Raw genomic sequence first — 23,432 nt, 5'->3', positions numbered from 1 at the left:
TGAATATCAGGACGAGCTAACTTGCATACTATACATTAATTAGTGTATGGTTAACGAGAAAAGAACAATCTTTTGCTCATAGCTTCAACATTAACATGAAGTTTTGAAGTTCAAGGGTTTTAGTTGTTTTTTTGGTAGGAGATAGTTACATCGGGGGTAAAGTTCTTCCTGCATAAATCAACCAGTGATTTACTAACCAAGTTAAACTTCTGAGTTTGTTTTGGAATTACATTTTACTAACATAAAAACCTTGTACAAATGTTGCTCAACTATTCATTTCAATAAAGATGATTTTCATTGAGCTGTGGCTTCAATAACATCTCTCTCCTCGATAGCCTAACTCACATGCCGGGAAACAATAACACAGATAGGGAAAGCATCAGCTTAAGACAAGGAAACTCCATTTTTTTTTTCCACATCTCCACTGCTCAAAACACCAAACTTTGTGCCTGTGTTTGTCACACTCAAATCTGAAAACCGAAAAAAGAAAAGAAACCAGAAGAAGAAACAAAAGATAAATCAACTTAACTTCTGCTTCTCCAAAATCCATTTCCGGAATCTGTTCACAAACTTAGAATCAAATTTCACATACAACTGCTGCATTTTCCTGTATCCGAGTATAGTATACGAATCGATATAGTCTTCGTATCTCTCGTAAAGTGCAGGAACTGTGAGAACAACAACAAGGCCTGCCACAAAGGAATAAACAAACAGTTGTATTACTCGAAAATAGTCTGAGAAAGGTCGATCCCATAAATGATGGTAATAAGAAGTTGGAATTAGGACTTACTGGTGTAACCCAAAGTAAGGAAATCAGTAAGGCCACCAACAAGTGAAGTCAGCAACAAGTATCCAGCAACTTTGAAGAACAGCCTTGCATCTTTACCTAACGCTATATCTTTAGAAGCTGAGAGAATATCATTTACATGGGCTCGAATGAAAGCTCCCATTTCATTTACTGTTTCTTCTGATAGATACAATTCTGGAAGAGGTGGTGCAGGTCTATTTTAAGACAAGAAATTAAAGTAGAATTCAGTTTGCTAGTTCCTAATAGTCACAAACAGGGAAAATTCATATGTCATCTTATTGTGATGCTAGTGGTTATAAATCAACATTATGCATCTTTCTTGGCTCATAAAGCCATAATGTGATGCAATATGCAAACAACTATATGTGTCTAATATTAGACATTCCAAGGTGAAAGTAACATAGAGCCCGAGTTGGATTGTATTTTGCCCCCTCTACTTAAAAAATGAGCAAATTAGTCTATGTATTTTAGATCAAAGAGTAAACTGATCTTTCTGTTAAAAATTCCATTCAATTCTGTATGTCAGCATGAGATACACATGGCATGCCACATGTCACTGGTTATTCTGTGAGCCATGATAGTTTTTAACACTACAAATGGTTGGAATTTTTAACAGGAAGACCAGTTTACTCTTTAATCTAATGTTCAGGGACTAATTTGCTATTTTTTTTAGTAGAGAGTGCAAAATGCAATCTGATTCCTAGTGCATGAATCTTCATAATACTTTTACCAACATTCCAAGCAGAAACTGATAATATGTTAAAAATTCTGAGTTAATGTAGCACATCTGCACTGATTACCTGTTAAGAATTGCAGCAGATTTGGCCCAAAGAAATAGAATGCCAATAAGGAGGAGGAGAACATTAGAGACTAGTGATAGCAGAGTGTAACCGGATTTCTCAAACACCACCCAAGCAGCTAGTGTCACTAACAGGATCCCCATTGTCAAGTTCCCTCGCCTCCACAACATCACATCTGCAACTGTTCAAACCAATACACAAATCATCATCTACCTCAAACTCTTAAACCAACTGATTAATACAGTCGATCAACGATTGCTAAATCCTCAAGCAAATAGGGATCAAAGAAGATCCATTCTAAAACCAATTGAATTCTATTGGGGGGGGGGGTTCAATCAAGTCTAAAATTTGATCAAAATGAATTCAAATGAAAGCCCAGTACTAAAAAAGTCAGATACTTTACCAAAACCTCCACCAAGGATCTCATGAACAGTTCTCTGTCTGTTGAACAGTCGATTAGATGAACCCATTCACAAGAAAAATAAAATAAAATAAAATAGACCCTTCAATAGAATGAAATATCAGATCTTTAAAACCCAATTTTTTTATGGCACCCAGACTTGAGAGGATAAAAGAAAAAAAGAAGATCAAAGTAAGAGGTTTCTTAACCTTTTAGCAATGTGCTTTGTATTACATAAGGATGACTCTAGAAAGGCGAGGTTGGTGGCCACAGATTCCAGCCTAAAAGCGACATCCTACTCATGCCTTTTCCAACTTTTCTTCTCCTTTGTTTTTTTCTTTCAAATTCCAAATATTATTTATTAAATAAATTCCCTTCACTTACTGCTTATTTCATGTTCTTTGTTTTCTACGGTGCTCTTAACTTTTGTCCTAATATAACATAGTAAATGAACTAACTATATCTCGGTTTCGGGTTTGGATAGAAGGCCTTAGTTTTGGCAGTCAGCAACGTCATTATCGTAGCATTACGTTTAACGATCAGACAGACAATGGTAAAAAAGGACAGCATTTTGTGGGGAACCAAGTTATGGCTTTTGTCTCAACCCCAAACACCCTACGTTCATATTTCACTAGATTAAATTAATTCTTTTATTATTAAATGGATTAACTTTACCTTTGTATCATTAAAAAAATTAAAAAAATTAAATTTCAATCAATTAATATTTATGGTTTAAAAAATATCATTTTCTGCTTAATAAAGTTATATTTTGAAGTTTTTTAATGATTTTGTAGATGAAATATTTTGTTTTGAATTGTAAATGAAAAAAACAATTTTAATTTTAAAATAATAAATGTTAACTCTTTATTTGATTTTCCTTTTCAATAGTACCGAAATTAAGTTGATCCAGAAAGATTAATTTAATTCAGTCCCTATAATAGAGGGACTTCACACGTAATTTCACCCTTAAAAAACAGTTAAGTGAGACATTTTCTATCAGAACCATTTTGAAAATTTTTATATTTTCTGCCTCTTAGTGTTATATAACGTTTTGGCAAGGCACGGCTAGAATTGAATATGTTAAGGAATGTTAAATTCTGACTTGAAAATGTGTAAGGAATGTATATACATTACACAGCAAACAACCTCGAGCCGAATATGTTTGCTCAAACCATCTAAAACGTGGCATGAACCATTGTCACTTGTCCAATATGTCAGAAAATTTGCTGCTTTTGTAGTTTTTTCCGGGCTATCTTCGTTTTCAGATTTAGGGTTGCTAGCCTCAGTCATGGCTACGGCAAAGGAAGAATCCATCAGACTGGCAGCGATTACAGCCTTCAAGTCCTCATCTTCCATATCCAAAAGCATTTGCGTATCTGTTTCATCCAACTGATTTGGATGCTGTTGAGTATTGTTTCTTTCTGGAGGAGCCTGTATTATGTTGGATGATTTAGTTATCCTTTCAGCATCCTCAGGGGACAGCCACTGCCCATAACCGTTAAAAGCTTCAGTGGAAGAAATGTGGAACTCTTTCGGGAAGTTTCCCCTCACCAGGAAAACGCTCCAGCGAGCTCCTTTTAATGAGTCCAGATAGGCTGAGAGATAAAACTTAGGGAAGTGCTCTGGGGCTGTATAAAGACTGTTGAAATTATACCATTCTCCAGTCACTTTCCTGATACAAAACCAATGGTCATGCAGATGACAAATGAAGGCATTTTCCAGCTCAGGGTCAATTTGGGCTGGCTCAGCAAGTGGGCAGTTGAGGGGATTATTTTGGTAATCCCATACTTCTAAAGCCTTTTGCAAAACCTATGAACAAGAATTTTCAGAATAGTTATCATCAGGACAAAGCTACAAAACGTCACAAGCAAGTCATCTCAAAAATAGATCACACATGACACATTCACAATCACTTGTTTGAGCAGCCAACAGAAAAAAAAAGGACTCCTTTCAAAACTAAATGCCGGAAGAAGAAGAAAATAGTAAAGTGCATAACTCAATTCTATGTGTCAAATCATGGACACCCTACAAGTAAGAATATTGACTTGATAAACGTGTTTGGGGATGCATGAATGGATACTGAAATGTCATTATTTTACTAAGGAAGGTCTATCTTTTTCTTCTTATTATCGTGCCAAGTTGCTTCTAATACCCTAAACTCAGCAGTGGCCGATGTCAACTTCCTAGCGCACTGATTTGAAGAGAAACCAACGGGGTTTTTAAATTTAGGGTACATTTATTTGCCAGTATTTCATTTCCTGAAAATTGTTTTCTTAGTTTTCCAGTGTTTGTTTGTTGGAAAATATTTTCCACTTGGAAAATGAATTTCAGAACACAGGTAAAATGGTTTACATTTTGGGAAATTGTCTTACCATTTCAATTTCTGTAAGACATTTTCCTAAAGCTCTCAGGCAGATCTCCTTTTTCCTTCCTTCATTCTTTCTCAGCCAAATTTCTTTCTTTCTTAGAAAATTTTCTGTTCCTCTTCGGCTAAAAGCGTCAGAGATTCTACCGCAAAAGCAAGACTGGTAATCTTCCTTTTTGTTGAATTTTATTTTTTATTTTTCATTTATTTTTCTTGTTCCTTTCTGTTGATACGAAAAACCAGCAAATATTGTTTGGAAATTTGCAATCCAATCGTTTCATTTCTCGCTTCCTTCACCCCTCCAAGCACACTTTCCCCTATCATTGTTAACTCATCGTTTAATAATCTCTCCAATTTTGATTTTTTAGACCCCCGAAATTAGAGCTTTTTCCAATTTATTGCTTTGCATGTGTTAATCAGTTTATAAAATCTTGATGTATAGTTGTGGTGAAGAAAGTTTTAGGGTTCTATTTCTCACTTTATCTAGATAGAATTGGCTGCAATTTTATTCAAGATTGGTCACCGATAGTTTTTGAATAGTATAATTTGTTCAAAAATATGGTATATTTTTTAATGCGTAGTATTTTTCAAATTCCCGTTGTTGAAGGTTTTTCTGTCTTTATTATTTTCTCTTTCTCAACATCCTTACATGAGATATAGTTTTGTTGTACATACTTCTATGAACTTTTTCCCTTTGAATGGTTTTTGCACCTGAGCAAAGAGTAGTTTCTCTCTAAATATTTTTGCCTACGATTAGATGATGTTATGTTGCTTGAACTTTGGGAGGGGTATTAATGTGCAATTGCATAGGATGTTTTAGGTTCTGGAATTCCATATTAAGAACCAAGATATTTGGTGTTCTTTTGGTTTTAGTATTATAATTAAAATAGCAAATATCTGAACCAAGCCATGTAGCATATCTTTTCAAAAAAATTCAGTTCTTAAAGAATGAAATTATACTGGTTGAGGGATTAAGTTAACTAGGACTTTATTTTTCATTTTTGTGGATTCTACATGCTTCAAAATAAATGATAATGCATTCCATTTGCTACTTGTGAGTGTCTAAAATTATCTTTATGGTTACATTATGTAGAGATTTTCATAGTTGAAGGAGACTCAGCTGGTGGCGATGCAAGCAAGGTCGCGATAGGCGCTTTCAAGTAATACTTTTCCATTGGAAATGGGTAGAACAGATTCAATTGTCAAGCAATTTCTTGAAACATGCCAGAAATTTTTTTGGATGTTTCTGGTATCTAGGCTTCAATTATTAAAGTATTTCTTTTATAGCGTTGATGGAAAATATTTTTGCTTGCAGAAACTAGGATGTTAAAAAGTACTAACTTTTAAAAGTCGCACCTTCTGTACATATAAAGATAAGGTTAGTGGAGTGGGAGAACTTTGCATATGAAACCTGTCATACATATCGACAATTGGCTAGTCTCATAATGCTTATAGATGCAAATTCTAACCAATTGATGCCACAATAGTTTTTGGCTGCCACAATCCCATATATCAAATGTTGTTGCTGCTTCATTTCTTTCTTTGGATTTTCTCATATTTTTGAGGTTGAAAGAACTTGTGGGTTTAGAAACAAATGATGTAATGTATTGGGAGATTCTCTAAAAGTCATATCAATTTTTAATTTAAGTTGGCCTGCCCTTCCATTAATTTAAGCATAGCAACTATCCGAATGAAAACAAAGATCAAACACCGATTTTTACATGGAATTTAATATTGGTTTTCTTCCAAGATTGAGGATTAAGTAAAGGGCATGACCTAATCCACTATTTTTTAGGCCAACCATTAAAAAAAACAAACAAAAAAAAAACAAGAAACAATTAGAAAGAGGATATGAAGACAGATCTGAAAATCTAGAAAAATTAATAATTCAAACAGCACCTAAGGAAATACTTTCAAACAAAAGATAGCCTAAAATTCTTTGTTGACACCTTAATAATCAATTTTAATGAATATATGTATGTATGCACTTTAGTCATGGTAGCTTTATTCATATATGTGATATTTGTGTGGCATTATTTTGTGTAGATGGATCATAGTCAAGATCAAAATACAATTGTCAGAGTCGTGGCTTCAGTTTTAGCTTTTAGGGATCTTTAGATTAAAAAATTAAAAACTAGGAAGGAAATTACTTCTCACCCTTGTGTGAATCGAGATTATGAAAGAGAAAATTATATTAATAGTATTTTATATAGTGGTGATCAACATTGTATTAATGTGATTAGGATGAGACCAATTACCTTTTTTAATTTGTGTGATATTCTTAGTAGGAATAATTTGTTACGATCAACTAAATCTGTGAATATTAGAGAGCAAGTAGTTATATTTTTACATATAATTGGTCATAATGTAAGGTTTCGAGTGATTGGATCTAGATATTATAGATCAACTGAGACAGTTCACCGTAACTTTAGGGTTGTATTGAGAGCTATTTTGAAATTGTATAAACTAGTTATTAGATCACCTGATGAGTCGACTCCTAGTGGAATAAAAAACAATCCAATGTTTTATCCTTATTTTAAAGATTGTATTGGAGCATTAGATGGAACTCATGTTCGTGCATCCGTTTCACTTAGCATTCAAGGAAGATTTCGTAGCCGTAAATGGGAGACGACACAAAATGTATTGGCTGCCATTACATTTGATTTGAAATTTTCCTATGTTCTAGTTGGTTGGGAAGGTAGTGCACATGATTCTCGTATTTTAAGTGATGCACTTTCACACCCAAACGAATTAAGAATTTCGGAAGATAATAATTATCATTAAATACCAAATAGTTCTAGTAAGCTCATAATTTATTAGCATTAATTATGTTTTGTAAAATTGTAGGTAAATATTATCTTGTTGATGCTGGATATGGCATCTGAAATGGATATATTACCCCATATCGTGGTGTCCGATATCATTTAAAACAGTTTAGTGCTCAGGGGCCTAAAAATGCAAAGGAACTCTTTAATCTTCGACATTCATCATTGCGAATCACTATTGAACGTGTTTTTGGGATTTTGAAGAAACAGTTTCGTGTATTAGATGTTGAACCATTTTGAAATTTTCAAACTCAAGTAGATATAGTTTTGGTTTGTTGTATTATTCATAATCATATAATGGGAGTTGATCCTAATGATTTACTTAATCAAGGATTATACGAGGAGTCTGAGTCTGATTTGATAATTTCAACTCTTACGGAGCGAGAAGAAAGAGAAGAAGCAAGAGAATGGTTTGCTAAGAGAGACGAAATTGCACAAACTGTGTGGACTGATTATATGGCTAGAAATATTAGGTAGGTTTAGGGCTTAGGGTTATTGTTTCTATGTTATGTATGTTTTAGTATTAAAATTATTTTTTTTTGTTAATGCTGGTTGGATAATGATATTGAAATTTTAGTTTGTTGAATTTTGAAATTATTATGTCTTGAATTTGTTAGATATTGATTATGTTTTAAGCTTGTTATATATTGAATTTATTATGTTTTAAGCTTGTTGGATATTGAAATGATTGACAATGACAATTATTAGTGTCAAATGGGTAAGGGTAACAAAGAATGGACCTCCAAGCAATTCAGGTAGACAAAATCGATGGAACATGTTTTTCTTGAAATTCTAGCAGAGGAGGCCCATAAAGGAAATAAACCTTCTAATACTTTCAAAGCAGTTTCTATTAATCGAGTTGTCGAAGCTATTTCTAAAAGATTCCAAGTCCAATGCGATGTGAAGCATGTGGAAAATTATTTGAGAACTGTAAAAAATCAGTGACAGATTATATGCAAAATTCGAGGTGAAAGTGGTTTTGGATGGGATGAACATGAAAATGATCACATGTGATAGAACGACATATGATGCAGTAGTGATGGTAATATATGTATATATATGTTAAGTATATTTCAATTGTTTTTTGCTTGTTATTCTAATTGTTTATACTATCCAACAAGCACACAAGAAGTATGAACCATTTTTGAATAAAAGCATTGATCATTATGATGAAATGACTTTGGTTGTTGGCAAAGATATGGCAACAGGGAGTTTTGCCAGAACATTTGCTGATATAGATTTGGATGATGGTAACCAAGATTCAGTGCTTATAGACTGCGACAATGAAGAGACTGAAGAGGTAAGAACAAAAGTATCTTCATCTGGAACATCCAAACGTAAAAGAAAAAATGTTCAAGAAAGTGTCGTTGATGAACAAATTAAATTTGTGGGTGAACAACTTGGCAAAATTGCTAATGCTTTGGAACAACTTACTGCGGATAAGACACCACATCTTTACGAAGAAGTGATGTCGATGGAGGAAGAAGGATTTGATGATGACTTCCTATGTTCTGTGTTTGATTATCTAGTGAGTCATGAATCCAAAGCCAAAGCTTTTTTAGTTAAAAGTAAGAAGTATAGAAAATTTGGCTTCAAAAATTGTCTCAAGGTTGAAGATATATATACTTTAAATGTGGTGTAATATTAGTTATGCATTTGGACAATGTTGTTATTGTGTGGTATACTACTATTTATGTATTTGGATAATATTATTAGTTGACTTTGGATGTTTTCAATTTATGACGGTTAATATTCTAGCTTAATAATTGAGTATTATTATATATTTAATTTGATTTATTTATTTATCTATCCATAAATCATTGCAATATATGTAAAATAATTTAAAATATAAATTTAATAATATATATGTAAATTTATTAATATATGTAAAAACAACTTTTTCGGAAAATATTTTCAAGAAATCTGCCAAACAACAGAAAATATTTTACACGAATTCATCTAAACACCAGAAAAGTAAATCATTTCCAGAAAAAGTAAATCATTTTCCAGAAATCATTTTCTGGAAAACATTTTACTGACAAATAAACGGAGCCTTAACCTTCCTAATGATATCCTCCAGATATCTATGAATTGCTCCTCAAACCTCACACTTGATATATTCACATAATAGGCAACATGTTTAAACTTAAGGTCTATGGAGGTGAAATTTTTTTACCATATCTATTTTATTCTTTTTCTTTGTCTATAGGATGTATATAATACATTATATGTAAAAACCAACCGTAGATTCCAATAACCTACTAAGATTGAAGAATACCATAAACAGAATTTACCAATTTATCATAAATTTTTTTTATGGTGAATGTCTTATCCTACACAACTTCCTGATAAGCACCCAAATCACCACCAGATAACAACATAATAGTAATAGGCCAGAAGTAATGTACATGTCTAGATTCTCTCTCTTTTCTTTTTTTTTTTTTTTTGGTTCAAATACATTTTGAGATTCTCATGTGTTTCACTACGATAAAAAAAAGATGCTTCTCTTTTTTCATTTTTAATTTCCTGGATGAGCATATTAAAGCATGAGATATTGAATATCCTGCCTCAGTTGACACGCATGCACACACCTTCTTTGGGAATGTACAAGTTTTTTCCATGTCAACAACAAGAACACTAAAAGAAAGTGTTTCACAGTACTAATCCGGCTTATATTGGAAAGCCAGATAAGTGAGGCTAACATTTTGACTAGAAGTAGTACCAATTACATCCACATAATGAATGCAATCTGTAATCCAGGAATAAAAGATGCATATACATTTAAAATATGCATGTAGATTTCAAGCGTTCACACCACATGAATTGTACTCACCACATACGTGCATCTAAGGGCAAGTTGGCCAAGATGATATAACCGAAAACCACTGGATCAAACATAAAAATGCAATGGATTCAGTTCGCATGAAATGAAGATATAAATGGATTCCATGTTAAACACATAGTTGGATAGTGCCATATAACTTTTTGGGATGCTTCATGCTTGTTTATCTAACAGGACACAAATAGAAACTTAATATGAAATTATCTACTTCAAAACATAAAGAAAATAAACAGGAAGTTCGAATTTTAACCTATGGAAACAATCATAATATTGAAGTCAATAGAAGTAAAACCCAATACCAGAAGCAAACTGACTGAAACATTCAAATCATCCATGTGTTCATCTAACAAATTCTGTCGCTGAATAGCTAATCCTAGTTACTGATACTTCAGAAGAACTAAACGTTCAACGCTTATGATATTATATGACCAAAAAAAAAAAAAACTCTTTTTTCTTTTAATCTTAGATACAAAAAATGACCCGAAATTCCCAACTCTTTTCTTATTCGATCTTTCCACATTATGAGCAACTAATTGTTCTAATATTTTCAACAAGGAAACCATTATTTTTCACACTTAATTATAGATTTTTACCATTATCTACACCAATTTGGGCAACGGAAAAGGATAAAGAGAAAGAAGAACCTGGATACTGAAATCGCCGCCGGGGAGACATTGTGGGAATCCTCAGAGAGGAAATCGCCACGGGAGGCGGCGGAGTGCCTTGGAACATCATTTGGCGCTCCTTGGGGTCAAGATAGGAAGCCAGCGCCGCTAAACCGAACTCGGAGAAGAAAGGTCCTTGCAACACCGTGTTGACGCAGTGGACAGCGCAAAGCTTGGATTCTGTACCTCATGGTACAACAGCCCTCCATTGCCCACAAACCAGTCAATTAGATTCTCAAAGTAGTAAACATAGACCCTTAACTCGTTGGTAACTTTAATTGTCAAACCCTAAAGCCCTTTTGACTTCAATTTTATTTGGCTCGGCAGTCGGCTCGACGTCCGTTATGCGGGGTAACTCAGCACGTGCAAAGGATGCTGACACATATAACTTGCTAAAGATGACGATGATGATGTTTTCGGTTTCGCCTTTATTCATTGTTTAGCGTAATGAAGAAGATGAAAAAGAGAGAGGCATACTATCTCATGAGCATATGCTCTGCTCTCAAGTAACCAAGTATATTTCTTAATTAGTTGTTGGTGTAGAAAGTAATCCCACACATTTCCCATGCATTACAGCTCACTTTTTTCTGCAGAGCATTTGACGGTCTATATCGATTGTTAAGCTCAATCAGCTTACTTCCACATCCAAAAGGACGTAAACAACTATAATGGTTAAGCGCAACGAATGGAGAAGATGTGGGAGAGACGGTTGGAGTCGAAATAGAAGAAACAAGCCGCAACTTTGCAATTCCGTGTCTCTTTCAAAATTTGTTCACTCTGTAGTTTGACAGAAACAAAATAATGTCAACTCTTGTTAATTATTAATATTTTCTAAAATGGATCAACTAATCACTCTGCATTTTACCTACTCTAACAAACACAATTGACATTCCCAACCATGGCGTCCCTTATTTCATTTTAAATTTTAATCCCTAAACTGAAGAAGTCATAATTGCTAAAAAGTGAACCCATGAACTCTTCCATGGTTTAGGCATCAAAATTGAATTCAATCAACTGGGTTGATAAGTAGACTCCAACTCATGATCCCCGCATTTTTAAAACTAAATTATTACTCATATCATTATCTTATATTTTATTTACATACATTCTATGCAGTATTAAAATTCTTCTTATTTTGTAAATATATCCTCCTGGATCTTTAGCTAAAAGTTCTATTTATTAAGTGATCCAACATCTTTCCTATTTTTTATCAAGATTTTTAGAATGTGGGCTTTTGGTTTAATTTGTTTAGTTTAATAGAATAAATAATTAAAATATAAAAAGAATTTATTTAATCAGTTTTTTAATCCGGTCTAGTCGGTTCAATCAATTTGCAAGTCAGCCGATTCAACATTTTATTTCAGATCGGTGCCCTGACCAATTCTTGATCCAATCGATTTGACCAGACAATTTAGTTTGATTATGGAAACAATAATTATTATGTTCAATTACAATATCTTTTATTAATTCAATAATAAATATTAGATTATGACACACCTTATTATGTATAGAAATTTTATTAACAAATATATTTGTTAAAAGTTAAAATAAAAATGGAATGATGTTTTAGTTGAAAGGGTAAAATTAAATATTTAAAATTAATTATCATGAATTTAAATTTTTATTAATTTCATATAAAAGTATTTCATAGTATAATTATTTTATTTATTAATAAAATTTTAATAATTTTTAATTGGATTGATGTTAGTAAAGAATTTATCAACAATTTTTGTGAGAGAGCTATTTAAAAAAAATAATGTTTAAAATGATTGATTTTATTAATAAAAAAGGAATCTAATCTTAAAGGGGTGTCCGGACTCCGGGGCGAGCCCAAGAAAAAGGGTCATCGAATCAATCGAGCCCATGGGCTGCGACACGTGCGAATAACAAGACCAAGTCACCTCTTTCCTTCAACGGCCTAACCGAAAATTGTTGGCTCTTTATATCTGCCCTCTTTGTCACATAAGTAGTATCGACAATGAGCACATGAAAGAAAAATAATAATAAGTAAAGGTTAAAATTAAAATTAATTAGTAATTAGTAAAACAAGGCATTTTGATTGACGATCTCCACGAAGCTCTCTCTCTCTTTTTTTTCTTCTCTTTAAAAATTTAATACTCGCATTCTCTTCTTCACCCTTTTCAAACTCATTTCTTTCGCCTCTTCTTTCTTTTTCTCGGATCTTCTCTCTCTCTCTCCAAAGATCTTCGATTCTTTCCGTCTCCTTTTCGTTCGCTCTCTGGTAATTTCATCTTCTCTTTTTGTAATTTAATTTGTTCTATGCTGATTCATATATCGTTACTGTTACTTGTCTCGCTTTCTTTCTTTTATTTTCTGTTTTTGAATGATTATCTGCTTGGTTGCTGAGAAAATGGAGGGAAAGAACGAAATGAGGTTTCAAGTTTGTGTTCTTTTCAGTTTGAAATGTGCTTATTCAGCTCAGATATGTGTTTAGTGTAAACTAAGTATTCAGAAGGATTGGTTAGGAGTTTTTTTTTTTTTTTGGTAAAAATCAGAGATCAAAATGTTACTTCGTGTAATCGTTGGAAAGCTAAATTAGGAGCTTCTTTATTATTATTATTTTATGCTTTTTGCTACTTTTTCCTCGTTTATCTTACTTAGCAGTACTGTTTAAATTATTTCAAGAAAATTGACTTTTTTTTAATTTTCTAATTATTAGACTGAAATTTGGACATTTGACTGTTTGGATTTTTTTTATAGAGTTTGGAGAAATCGAAGTTTGGAGTGTGATGGCTTCGATAGCGTATTCTTCAGCTGCATTTACTGGAACTTCAGCTTCGGATCTTCTTCGAAGCTCCAGTAACGGCGTGAGCGGCATCCCTCTTAAAACCCTAGGGAAGGCACCATTTTCCGTGAAAAAAAGGGATGCAACTGTAGCTGCAAAGCTGAAGAAAGGGAAGAAGCATGATTATCCATGGCCTGCAGATCCGGATCCAAATGTGAAAGGCGGAGTCCTAACTCATCTCTCCCATTTCAAGCCTTTGAAAGAAAAGCAAAAGCCTGTTACTTTGGATTTTGAGAAGCCCCTTGTTGAAATCGAGAAGAAGATGATTGATGTAATTCCTTACTTTCAGTGATTGCTGATTTTGTTGATAATAACATGCCAGTATTGCTGTAACTTTTGTTCTTGTTTCATATGCAGGTGAGGAGAATGGCAAATGAAACTGGTTTGGATTTCAGTGATCAGATTATATTGTTGGAGAATAAGTATCAACAGGTATAGTATTAAGTTTGTGACATTGTGGGAATGCTTTGGTTGTTTCCATGCAGTAATAAAATTTCTAGTTATATGTTTGTATAACTGTCTGAACCAATACCTTTTCAGCCTGTTAATGAGAGTGAAGTTGAGTATGCGTGTGTTAAATTGAATTATGCGAAAACTGAATATTAGGCCAGGAAGTGCTACTCTGCATATTGGGCAATAAAAGTTTTCTGTTGCCTTTGCTACGGCATTCATTACTGGTTATGTAAAATTTTATTATTGTTCTTGATTTTGGCTTTGGATTCATTCACTTATTGCAAAGGATGATCAATAATGGAACAATTATATACTTGCTTGAAATTCTATACTGTTAAACTCCAAAATCTATGATTCTTCTTTACGTAAGCCTGATACCTTACGTAATAAAGGCGGAGCTTAATTCAATGTTTTGAAAAAGGCTCATCCACTGTTTCGTGTTGATGCCCTGTCAAAGATATTGATGTTTCGTCATGTTTGTGGTTTCCAGCTAACTCTTCTCATCCTTTCTGTTATTTATTTCAGGCTCTAAAGGACTTATACAGACATCTGACCCCTATACAACGTGTACACATTGCCCGACACCCCAACAGACCTACATTCCTTGATCATATATTTAGCATTACCGATAAGGTTTGCTGGTTACATGCCCTTTAGCTTTAAATTCTGCAAATTTCCATCAAAATTATCTTTAATGTCCAGTGTGCAGAAGGTGAAGAATTGTTTTAATAAATGTCTTGTATATTCTCCTATGTCCAGTTTGTGGAACTTCATGGAGATCGATCAGGGTATGATGATCCAGCTATTGTTACTGGTATAGGAACCATCGATGATAGGCGATACATGTTTATCGGTCAGCAAAAGGGTAGAAACACTAAAGAGAATATTCACCGCAACTTTGGAATGCCAACGCCCCATGGGTAAGTTGAATGAAACTTTCATGTTGGATTTTACGTTTGAAAGAGGGAATCTATGTCACTCATAACTGATATTTAAGAAATGCTTACAGTTACAGGAAGGCTTTACGCATGATGTATTATGCAGATCATCATGGTTTTCCTATAGTTACTTTTATCGACACTCCTGGGGCTTATGCTGACCTTAAATCTGAGGAGCTGGGTCAAGTATGAGGACTATTGTTTTCTAAAGTGTACCGAATTGACTTTTAATGTTAGCTCAACTGGTTTTTATGCGTTACGTTCATGTAGGGTGAAGCTATTGCCCACAATTTGAGGACCATGTTTGGTCTGAAGGTCCCAATTGTTTCTATTGTTATTGGGGAAGGTGGCTCTGGTGGTGCCTTGGCCATTGGCTGTGCTAATAAATTGTTAATGCTGGAAAATGCAGTCTTTTATGTTGCCAGGTATTTGAGTTTTCCAATATTGTTTTTATTGAATGTCAATTAAATCTATACAATCTGCCCTTCCATACCCACACAATATATGAAATTGCAATTTGTTAGAACTTTTTATTTCCTCATTGTACCTGGGTAAGGTTGTATTTTATTCCTTGTATATGTTGATCATTTTTAAATACCATTTCTACATGTGCTGGTATTTCTTTTTTTCCTCTAATTTAATTTTTTTAATGGTATAGTCCAGAAGCTTGTGCTGCAATTTTGTGGAAGACTGCAAAAGCTTCGCCTAAGGTTTGAAAGCAGTTTAGGTTTATCTTTTATTACTGATTTTCCTTTTATAAAAAGAGTATTTAAGGTTTTCACCTATATGCAGGCAGCTGAGAAGCTAAGGATTACTGCCCCAGAGTTGTGCAGGCTGCAAATTTGTGATGGAATCATTCCTGTAATTAACATTGTTGCTATCATGCCTTCAATTAATTAGTTTTCTTCTTTTCCTTTTCTTTTTTGGTTTCTCCATTCCTAGTTCTAGATAAAATATATGATAATGAAACCATATATTATCTCTGTTACAGAGTTGATTACTGAAACCATTTTATTACCATCCTTAGCATATTATCTCTGATGTTTGATGAAAATGCTGTATTTGGTTTTCAAAGTATTTGCCTTTCAACAGCTTTAATGGTTGAATATTGCTCCAGATTTGTTGTTTCCTTTTGGAAGTTCATGTTAATCTCTATGGCATCTGACAATTGTTTACTTTTGACAGGAGCCACTGGGTGGTGCCCATGCAGATCCAGCTTGGACTTCACAACAAATAAAAGCCGCAATTAATGAAACAATGGATGTGAGTTCCACTAACAGTTGTTCTTCATCGAGAATCATGTTATAATATATTAATAAAATTCATTCTGCAGGAGCTCACAGCAATGGACACAGAAAAGCTACTAAAACATCGCATGCATAAATTCAGAAAACTGGGTGGCTTCGAAGAAAATGCCCAGGTAGATCCCAAGAAAAAGGTCAATATGAAAAAGGAGGACCAAATTGTTCGTACAACCCCAAATGAGGAGTTGGAAGGTGAGGTTGAAAAGCTGAAACAGCAAATCTTGAAAGCCAAGGAATCATCCAGCAAGCCTCCTGAGATGGCTCTGAAGGACATGATAGAAAAATTGAAAAAGGAGGTTGATCATGAATACTCTGAGGCCATCAAAGCCACAGGCTTGAAGGACAGGCTTGATATGCTGAGAGAAGAAGTTTCAAAAGTAAATTCAAGGGACCAACTCATGAATCCTGTTATAAGGGATAAGATTGAGAAGCTTAAAGATGAATTCAACCAGAAGCTATCGGCAGCTCCAAATCACCCAACCCTACAATATAAGCTTGACATGCTGAAGGAGTTTTCTAAAGCCAAGAGTCTCTCAGATGCTGCTACACTGAAGCAAGAAGTTAATAAGAAATTCAATGAAATCATGAGTCGGCCTGAGATAAATGAGAAGCTTGAAGCATTGAAGGCTGAGGTTCAAAATTCAGGTTCATCCAGCTTTGCTGATTTAGATCAAGGGCTTAAGGACAAAGTTCTGAATACGAGGAAAGAAGTAGAACTGGAAATGATTAGCGCTCTCAAGTCCATTGGTTTGGTTGTTGAGGGTGTAAAATCTAATGAAAAAGTCCTAAGTGAGAAAGATTCACCCTCAGTCTTCAAAAATAAGGTGGATCATTTGAATGAAGAAATTAACAAGAAAATTGAAAATGTTGTCAGTTCATCGGAATTGAAAAATATGATTGAGTTGTTGAAGCTGGAGATAGCAAGGGCAGGAAACAAACCTGATACTGAGTCAAAAAGTAAGATTGAGGCTATTCAAAAGCAGATAAAGCAAAGACTTTCTGAAGCTATCATCTCTTCAGAATTAATAGAGAAGTATGAAGACTTGAAGGAAAAAAATTCTGAAGTCGAACAGTCTTCTGCTGGGGCTGATGAAAGTTTGCAAAAGGAAACCAAGTATGAGGAACCTAGACTAGAGATCAATTTGGGTGCAAACAGCAGCTTCGCTCAGTGTATGTAGCTCCTTGCATTTTACATTATCTGGTTCCTTTCTGATGAACAATTGAGATTCCTGACATTATTTATTTGGATGCTAAAGGATATATACCATTTAGAACAAGGTTTGGAATAATTATAGCTAGTTGACACTCAAATGACGTTTAGTATTTCTTGTCTATAACAATTAGGGAAAGAAATGCGTATCTCTAAAATTTGTCTAGATACTTTGGCATTTTTGTTGTTCATTACAACTATAATCATAAATGAGCTTTTTTTTTTTATAGATTGGTTAGCATAAAATCTTACGAACTTCACTATTTATTTGATTTGTACTATTGACTTGTATTCTTTTGTAATATATGTTGTACTACAGGATCTTGATTCTGTCGGAATGTTACTGAGGTAGATGTTATAGAAAGAGATGGTGTTTGAAGTCTGATTGAAGAACTAAAATTGCATCAGATGAATTATTCAAAAACTCAAGCCCTGCAAGAGCCACCAAGTCCACACTCTTCTGCAGGCCAGAGGACACAAGGTTTTGCATCTATTAAAACACTGATTGGTTATGACGAACAATTACTGCCCAGTCTCTTTTTCTTTTTCTTTTCTAAGCTGAATTTCTACGTTCTGAATTAGAGCTGATAAAATTTTTCCCTTTGGATGTTACTTTTTGTCCTGCTTATGGTAGAATGTGTTTGTTTCTCTTTACTCATAGACAAAGAACATTGTATAGTTGTGTGATCGCTAGGGGAAACTGAATAGCCAATGGCACACTTCCAAATGTCAGGAATAAACACCTCTTGTTTTTTACCCTGTTTTATCTGTGTTATTACATAATATTTTTCTGCCGGGTTTATGGCAGAATCATGTTTCCTTCAGTAGTCTATGGGAATGCAAGGTGTTGTAATGTTTGGTTCCGCTTTGTCCAAAATATGTTTCATGTAGTAGTAAGTTGTTTTGTTTTGTTGAGGAGTAAGATCTATGCTTTACTATTTTTAGGTGATCCCCATTCATAGGATGATGCTTGCCTGGGTATTCTCTAGGGGTTCAATGCTATTTGTTACAGATTTCTGAAGGTGCTTTAATTTTCATAACATGCTATGATGAGTAAAAAAGGAATCGCACTTTCAACCATTTTGTGCGAGTATGCCATCGCTTTTTCACATTCGCATTGCTAAAGAATAGAAACTCCATGAACAATTCTAGTGTAGACTTCTTTCTGATAAGGAAAAGGTGCATTCAAAAGTTAAAACACAGGTCTGAGTCTCAGCTCTAACAACAGAAAAAAAAAAAAAAAAAACTCACACCCTCTGTTAGTTCATTACAAATGTTCATCAAATCGCAAACCAGAGGTATTCAACTGTGGCTGGAGCCGCATGCTACTACCTAGTCTTGCCAATCCATCGGCACTCCTATTCCCTAAACAAAACACATGTTTAATGATCCTCTCGAAACCTTTAAGGAGCATCCTGCAGTCATTCACCAAATTCCACTTCCAGTTTCCTTGTGTCCATGCTCTTAATTCCTATAGTTTGGCAACCATGCTCAAGACCCATTCGCTTATGTGATTCCTTATGCCAGCTTTTGCACCAACTTTACCTGGATTACCGATCCATGGCATCCTATTCTCATGGTACCAAATTTGGTCCCAACCGTCACCCAGTTCTGCCATCCGGCTCCAACTGTCCCTAAGTAGATGGTTCACAATATCGTTGTCATGATCTCTACACACTGTGGCACAAATTCTGAATTTGCATTCCACGTCCAACAAGGACAAATTATGCATCCCATGCTCATGGTACTAAATTTGGTCCCAACTGTCATCCAGTTCTGCCATCCGGCTCCAACTGTCCCTAAGTAGATAGTCCACAATATCGTTGTCATGACCTCTACACACTGGCACAAATTCTGAATTTGCATTCCACGTCCAGCAAGGACATTATTTCGCCGATAGCATGTTATTTGATGATAATGGGCAATATTCTTGTACCTGTAAATTTTGCACTTAATTGTAGCCCAATGCTTAGTTTTTTTGTTTATGGTTTGAGCAAAGAACAAGATATAACAGAAAAGAAATTCGATTTTTTATTAATCAAACCATTAAAAAGCTACAACTTGATCACCGAATCAATCATATGTGGATAAACACAAATATCAAATCTTCAATATATGAATGGGATCACAGCTTTTCTGTCTTTGGGATAATCGTCCTTAAACTTCTCCAAATACCAAAGCCGGGTGGCACGAGCTCTAGGCATCAGGTTGGCACAAGTGTAGAGAAAGAAGCCAAACCCCACCCAAGACCATGTCATTAACGCCCACCCAAACCACTCCATAATCTCCCCAAAATAGTTGGGGCAACTCACCAACTCAAACAGCCCTCCCCTTGGGATCTTATATCCACCATCACCTTGTTTCTTCAGTCCCACCAACACTTTATCAGCCCAAACATTCACCCACATACCAACTACAAAAATTAACAATCCACCAAGAAACCTCCACCAAAACAGCTCCTCATTTTCATAGTCGTCCTTATAGTGCGACACCCACCTGGCTTGCAAATAACCGTTCAAAAGATTAAACCCAAACGCCATAAAAGCTACACTCACCGGAAAAGCCCTGGTTTGGGTGGTGTTCCTGGAGAGGCGAAGAGGGTAAAGGACAGTGCGGTTGAAGTAGTGAAAGAGAAAGGGGGAGATGAGAAGGAATGATTTAGGGTTGTAGAAATGTTGGCCGGAGGGAAAGAGAAAGAAAGTGAGCCAGAGGGTGGGACTTTCCATGAGGAACCAAGCCAAAGGTGGAGAGATGGTAGGACCCCAACCAGGGCGGTTGTGCTTGCCGTAAGGGGCTTGGAGGAAGTAAAGGCTGATCCATGTTGGTAAGGCGATTATGTAAAGTGTGAGGAGGCAGTAGTGAAAAAGGGTCTGATCGGAGGCCATTTTCTTGTTTTCTCTTTTCTATGTTGAAGATGAGAAAGAAGGATCTGAATCCCAGGTAATGCTACTTAATAAGTGTGAGTACAAACTTTTCGGTACTTCGGCTGCCTTACCTATTTGTCCCTCTGCCTACACCAATTACTATCACTTAAGGCTAACTTTGCAATTTAATACTGTTTTTCGGTAATAGTATTATCATTCTTTTTCTTTTAAAAATTTAAATTGATTTCTCTAACATCTAAGATTAAAGAGTAAATTAAATTTTTTTGTTGTTAAAAATTTCATTCATCTAATTTTATTGTTAAAAATCGATATGTATATATTTATATGGTAATTAGTTATTTCGTTATCCACGTTAGTTTTAACGGTAAAAATGAATAAATTTTTAACTAAAATGACTAATTTATTCTTTGATTTAATATACAACGACTGATTTGCTCATTTTTTAGCAAATGGACAAACTGTAATTTGATTTCTAATGCTTTTTCAAGAAAAAATATTTTTAAAAAATGTAACTTGTAAATTCATTTTAGTATAATCACATTTGAGTCGAGGTAGTATTCAGGTAAAACTTTCAACAATAACGATTTTAAGATTCAAGCAAATTCAAATCCCGTGCCTCGGAAAGTGCACTATAATTTCTTCTAACCACTTGTTAGTAAAGTAGGTTGTTAATTTTGGGGTTTCACATTGCTCTAAAAAATTATTGTGAAAAATTAAAATATTTATTTTAAACAAGATATTAGAATAAAAAATAATTTAACTTAGGTTATATTTAAATAATTTAATAAATTAATAGATGAAATATATAAATTATTTATAAAATTTAATTTAAACATATAAACCATAATATTTGTAAGCTCACATATGAGTGGTAAGTTATAACTTCAAAAACAGAAAAGTGGTTGCTACGAAATTAAATGGAATAGAAAATGTTGTAATTACTTCCATTAAAGCCAAATAGAAAGTATTTGGGAAAGAATAAATTGAGTGCTTTCATAATTTTATATCTAAAATCCAAAAGGATATATTTTTAAAACTTTGGTGCTAAAATATTTTTGGTTCCAAGTCTTAACCTTGATTAATATTATTGCAATATAAAAGTGGATTAATAAATTATATATTTATTTATTTCTAATATTACTCATAGTATCTCCCAACTTTTAAATAAGAGAATAATGTGTTTCGCACACTTGAACATATGTCCTTCTCAGATAACGGATAATAATATTGGATAACCTTGAATAAAATTTTTAAATTTAGTATTGCAAATAAATCAAAACCAAATAATAAAGATAAAAGACAGAAAAAAATCATATAAATTATGGATTTTAAGGAGGCCGGGCGAAGGGTATTGAATTAAGTTTAGATAATGAATTTTGTGATTCAAACCCACCTAATTGGAATTATTAAAATATTAATATTTTAAACTATTGAAAAATAAAAATTTCATGACGCTAACTTAATCTAATCCTTGACTTAGTTATCTTCTTATTATTTCAAGGAATTTTATTTATTTATTAAATATAAAAATGTAAGTATAATTCTTATAATGATTAAGTTTTTGTTTAATTTCAAAATATCATAACAATAAATTTAATAAAATAATTTAATTATGTTAACAATTGAATTTAAAATATATAAATTAAATTTTAAATAAATAAATAGTTGAAGGGTAAAATGATTGCTTGACGACATTCATGAAAAGAAGAGGAAAGATAAGCAAATTTTATCTTTTACTACATTATAATAGACACATTAGAATAGACTCTTTGCTCATTTTAAAAGTAAAAAAATACAGAAAATCATCACCACGATTTTCTCTATAGTCTTTGGAGAAACCAAAGTTATTTACATATAGTTTCTCCATTTTAATATTATATTTAAAATAACTAAATTAAAGTATATTAAACTATATTAATAATTCAAATTAAAAGCTATTATAAAATATGAAAATATAAAAATTTATTGTTTAAAAAATTGGTATTTTTTTTTCATTAATAAAAAGAAGAATACAATTCCTAAATTTTAAATTAGAAAATATGGTTTTAACTATAAATTTAGAATGATATGGAAAGTTTTGACAAGTTTTGATTGAAACTTGAAGTGGCTAACTTCGGTTTCTCTGCCTGCTTGAGAAAGTTGTAATCTTGAGATGGATACCTCCAAAAGTTTTCCATGATGCAATTAAGTTGAATTTATTCTGTTGGTTGTCAAAATTCTTTTGGAAATTTATTTTTTATTTTAAAAATCGAAAATAGAGCCGCCACTAATCCTTTTTATTTAGATGTAATTGATTCACCTCAAAATTTGGTCATTTTAATAAAATGTTAGATTTATTAAAATGATGATTTTTGGTCTATAAAATTCAAGAAGTGGGTTCGGGAGTTGGTTACATATGAGGAAGGATTAGCACCCTCATAACGCCCAAAATTGGCACCTAGTTGATTACTTAATGTCTTGATATCAAAAATTGAGAATCCGAATAGAATTTAAAATGCAATCCCTTTCGCACGATGTTATTTGATGGTATTGAAAAGTCTCTATCTAAATTGAATTTTTAATGAGGAGGTTTTCTCATTTCGGGTCGATCAAGACAAAAAATCATGTCCCGTGAGTTGGGGCACAAAATCTCAAATTCTCGAAAATAAAAATGCTCGTCGTTTAATCATTACCCAAATCTTATATTTTTTTAATTATTATTTTTTTAAAAAGAAGGGACGTTCAATTATTTCGGTTCAAGGAGAATACCGTACCCCATAAGTTAGGGGCGCAATTTCTCGAATCCTCAAAATAAAGAATATCGCATTGGTTCAAATTGCTAAATATACAATGTACAAAAACAAACATAACATTTAATGCAATATGCGATTAATTTATTTGAGTGTTGGTATAAAAATGAACGAATATTCAAGTGTGTTGTATAGCATGGTAGTGGCAAAAATGGAATAAAATAGTTTACGTAGGTAAAAAAAATGATAAAAAAATAAAAAAAGTAGTAATGGGAATAATTTTAGTCAATTAATAATACTATTTAATAATGGTAATAGTAGTAAAATAATAAGTGGAATATTAGCAATGACAAAATGTTAAACATAAAATATTAGTTAGCAATAATAATCATTTAACAATAA

The 23,432-nt window shown here is 33.4% G+C and overlaps 4 protein-coding genes across 6 annotated transcripts; 1 reads left to right on the top strand and 3 right to left on the bottom strand.

Moving 5' to 3' along the window:
• Positions 1 to 50: 50 nt before the first annotated feature.
• Positions 51 to 2,371, bottom strand: LOC105779874 (reticulon-like protein B12). Of its 3 annotated transcripts, none has more exons than XM_052629358.1 (5): positions 2,218 to 2,371; positions 1,609 to 1,789; positions 791 to 1,002; positions 593 to 689; positions 51 to 470 (listed from the first exon to the last, which is right to left on the bottom strand). In XM_052629358.1, exons 2-5 carry the CDS (start codon positions 1,776 to 1,778, stop codon positions 380 to 382), a joined length of 570 nt encoding a protein of 189 aa, XP_052485318.1. In that variant the 5' UTR covers positions 1,779 to 1,789; positions 2,218 to 2,371; the 3' UTR covers positions 51 to 379. The 3 variants fall into 3 exon arrangements, with proteins under 3 accessions (XP_052485318.1, XP_052485317.1, XP_012459288.1); XM_052629357.1 differs by lacking the exon at positions 2,218 to 2,371 and adding an exon at positions 2,012 to 2,211; XM_012603834.2 differs by lacking the exon at positions 2,218 to 2,371 and adding an exon at positions 2,012 to 2,211 and having other exon boundaries at positions 51 to 689.
• Positions 2,372 to 3,088: 717 nt separating this feature from the next.
• Positions 3,089 to 4,697, bottom strand: LOC105779051 (ataxin-3 homolog). The gene is made up of 2 exons (XM_012602802.1): positions 4,614 to 4,697; positions 3,089 to 3,817 (listed from the first exon to the last, which is right to left on the bottom strand). Exons 1-2 carry the CDS (start codon positions 4,695 to 4,697, stop codon positions 3,089 to 3,091), a joined length of 813 nt encoding a protein of 270 aa, XP_012458256.1.
• An 8,072-nt stretch (positions 4,698 to 12,769) lies between these two features.
• LOC105779648 (acetyl-coenzyme A carboxylase carboxyl transferase subunit alpha, chloroplastic) lies at positions 12,770 to 18,172 on the top strand. The gene is made up of 12 exons (XM_012603496.2): positions 12,770 to 12,947; positions 13,427 to 13,782; positions 13,869 to 13,943; positions 14,490 to 14,597; positions 14,724 to 14,884; positions 14,974 to 15,088; positions 15,173 to 15,327; positions 15,561 to 15,612; positions 15,695 to 15,763; positions 16,088 to 16,165; positions 16,236 to 17,376; positions 17,736 to 18,172. Coding segments are annotated over exons 2-12 (2,283 nt in total). The 5' UTR covers positions 12,770 to 12,947; positions 13,427 to 13,455; the 3' UTR covers positions 17,738 to 18,172.
• Positions 18,173 to 19,424: 1,252 nt separating this feature from the next.
• LOC105779649 (steroid 5-alpha-reductase DET2) lies at positions 19,425 to 20,439 on the bottom strand. Its single transcript, XM_012603497.2, has one exon. It carries the CDS (start codon positions 20,299 to 20,301, stop codon positions 19,525 to 19,527), a length of 777 nt encoding a protein of 258 aa, XP_012458951.1. The 5' UTR covers positions 20,302 to 20,439; the 3' UTR covers positions 19,425 to 19,524.
• Between the last annotated feature and the right edge of the window lie 2,993 nt (positions 20,440 to 23,432).

Source organism: Gossypium raimondii, chromosome 4, assembly GCF_025698545.1.
Source record: "Gossypium raimondii isolate GPD5lz chromosome 4, ASM2569854v1, whole genome shotgun sequence".
In the NCBI taxonomy this organism is placed as follows: domain Eukaryota; kingdom Viridiplantae; phylum Streptophyta; class Magnoliopsida; order Malvales; family Malvaceae; genus Gossypium; species Gossypium raimondii.
Note: the sequence above shows the minus strand (reverse complement) of the source record. Positions and strands in the feature narration are given on the sequence as shown.

What these genes read in the sequence shown, in the direction of transcription:
- LOC105779874 (XM_052629357.1), bottom strand. Translation starts at nt 2,078, where the DNA reads ATGGGTTCATCTAATCGACTGTTCAACAGACAGAGAACTGTTCATGAG. An exon ending in GATCCTTGGTGGAGGTTTTG is followed by an intron (nt 1,790 to 2,011) that starts GTAAAGTATCTG and finishes TGGTTTGAACAG; the next exon opens with TTGCAGATGTGATGTTGTGG. An exon ending in CCTTACTTTGGGTTACACCA is followed by an intron (nt 690 to 790) that starts GTAAGTCCTAAT and finishes CCTTTGTGGCAG; the next exon opens with GCCTTGTTGTTGTTCTCACA.
- LOC105779648 (XM_012603496.2), top strand. Translation starts at nt 13,456, where the DNA reads ATGGCTTCGATAGCGTATTCTTCAGCTGCATTTACTGGAACTTCAGCT. An exon ending in TATTTAGCATTACCGATAAG is followed by an intron (nt 14,598 to 14,723) that starts GTTTGCTGGTTA and finishes TCCTATGTCCAG; the next exon opens with TTTGTGGAACTTCATGGAGA. An exon ending in CAATTAATGAAACAATGGAT is followed by an intron (nt 16,166 to 16,235) that starts GTGAGTTCCACT and finishes TTCATTCTGCAG; the next exon opens with GAGCTCACAGCAATGGACAC.
- LOC105779051 (XM_012602802.1), bottom strand. Translation starts at nt 4,697, where the DNA reads ATGATAGGGGAAAGTGTGCTTGGAGGGGTGAAGGAAGCGAGAAATGAA. An exon ending in TTTCCAAACAATATTTGCTG is followed by an intron (nt 3,818 to 4,613) that starts GTTTTTCGTATC and finishes TCTTGTTCATAG; the next exon opens with GTTTTGCAAAAGGCTTTAGA.
- LOC105779649 (XM_012603497.2), bottom strand. Translation starts at nt 20,301, where the DNA reads ATGGCCTCCGATCAGACCCTTTTTCACTACTGCCTCCTCACACTTTAC.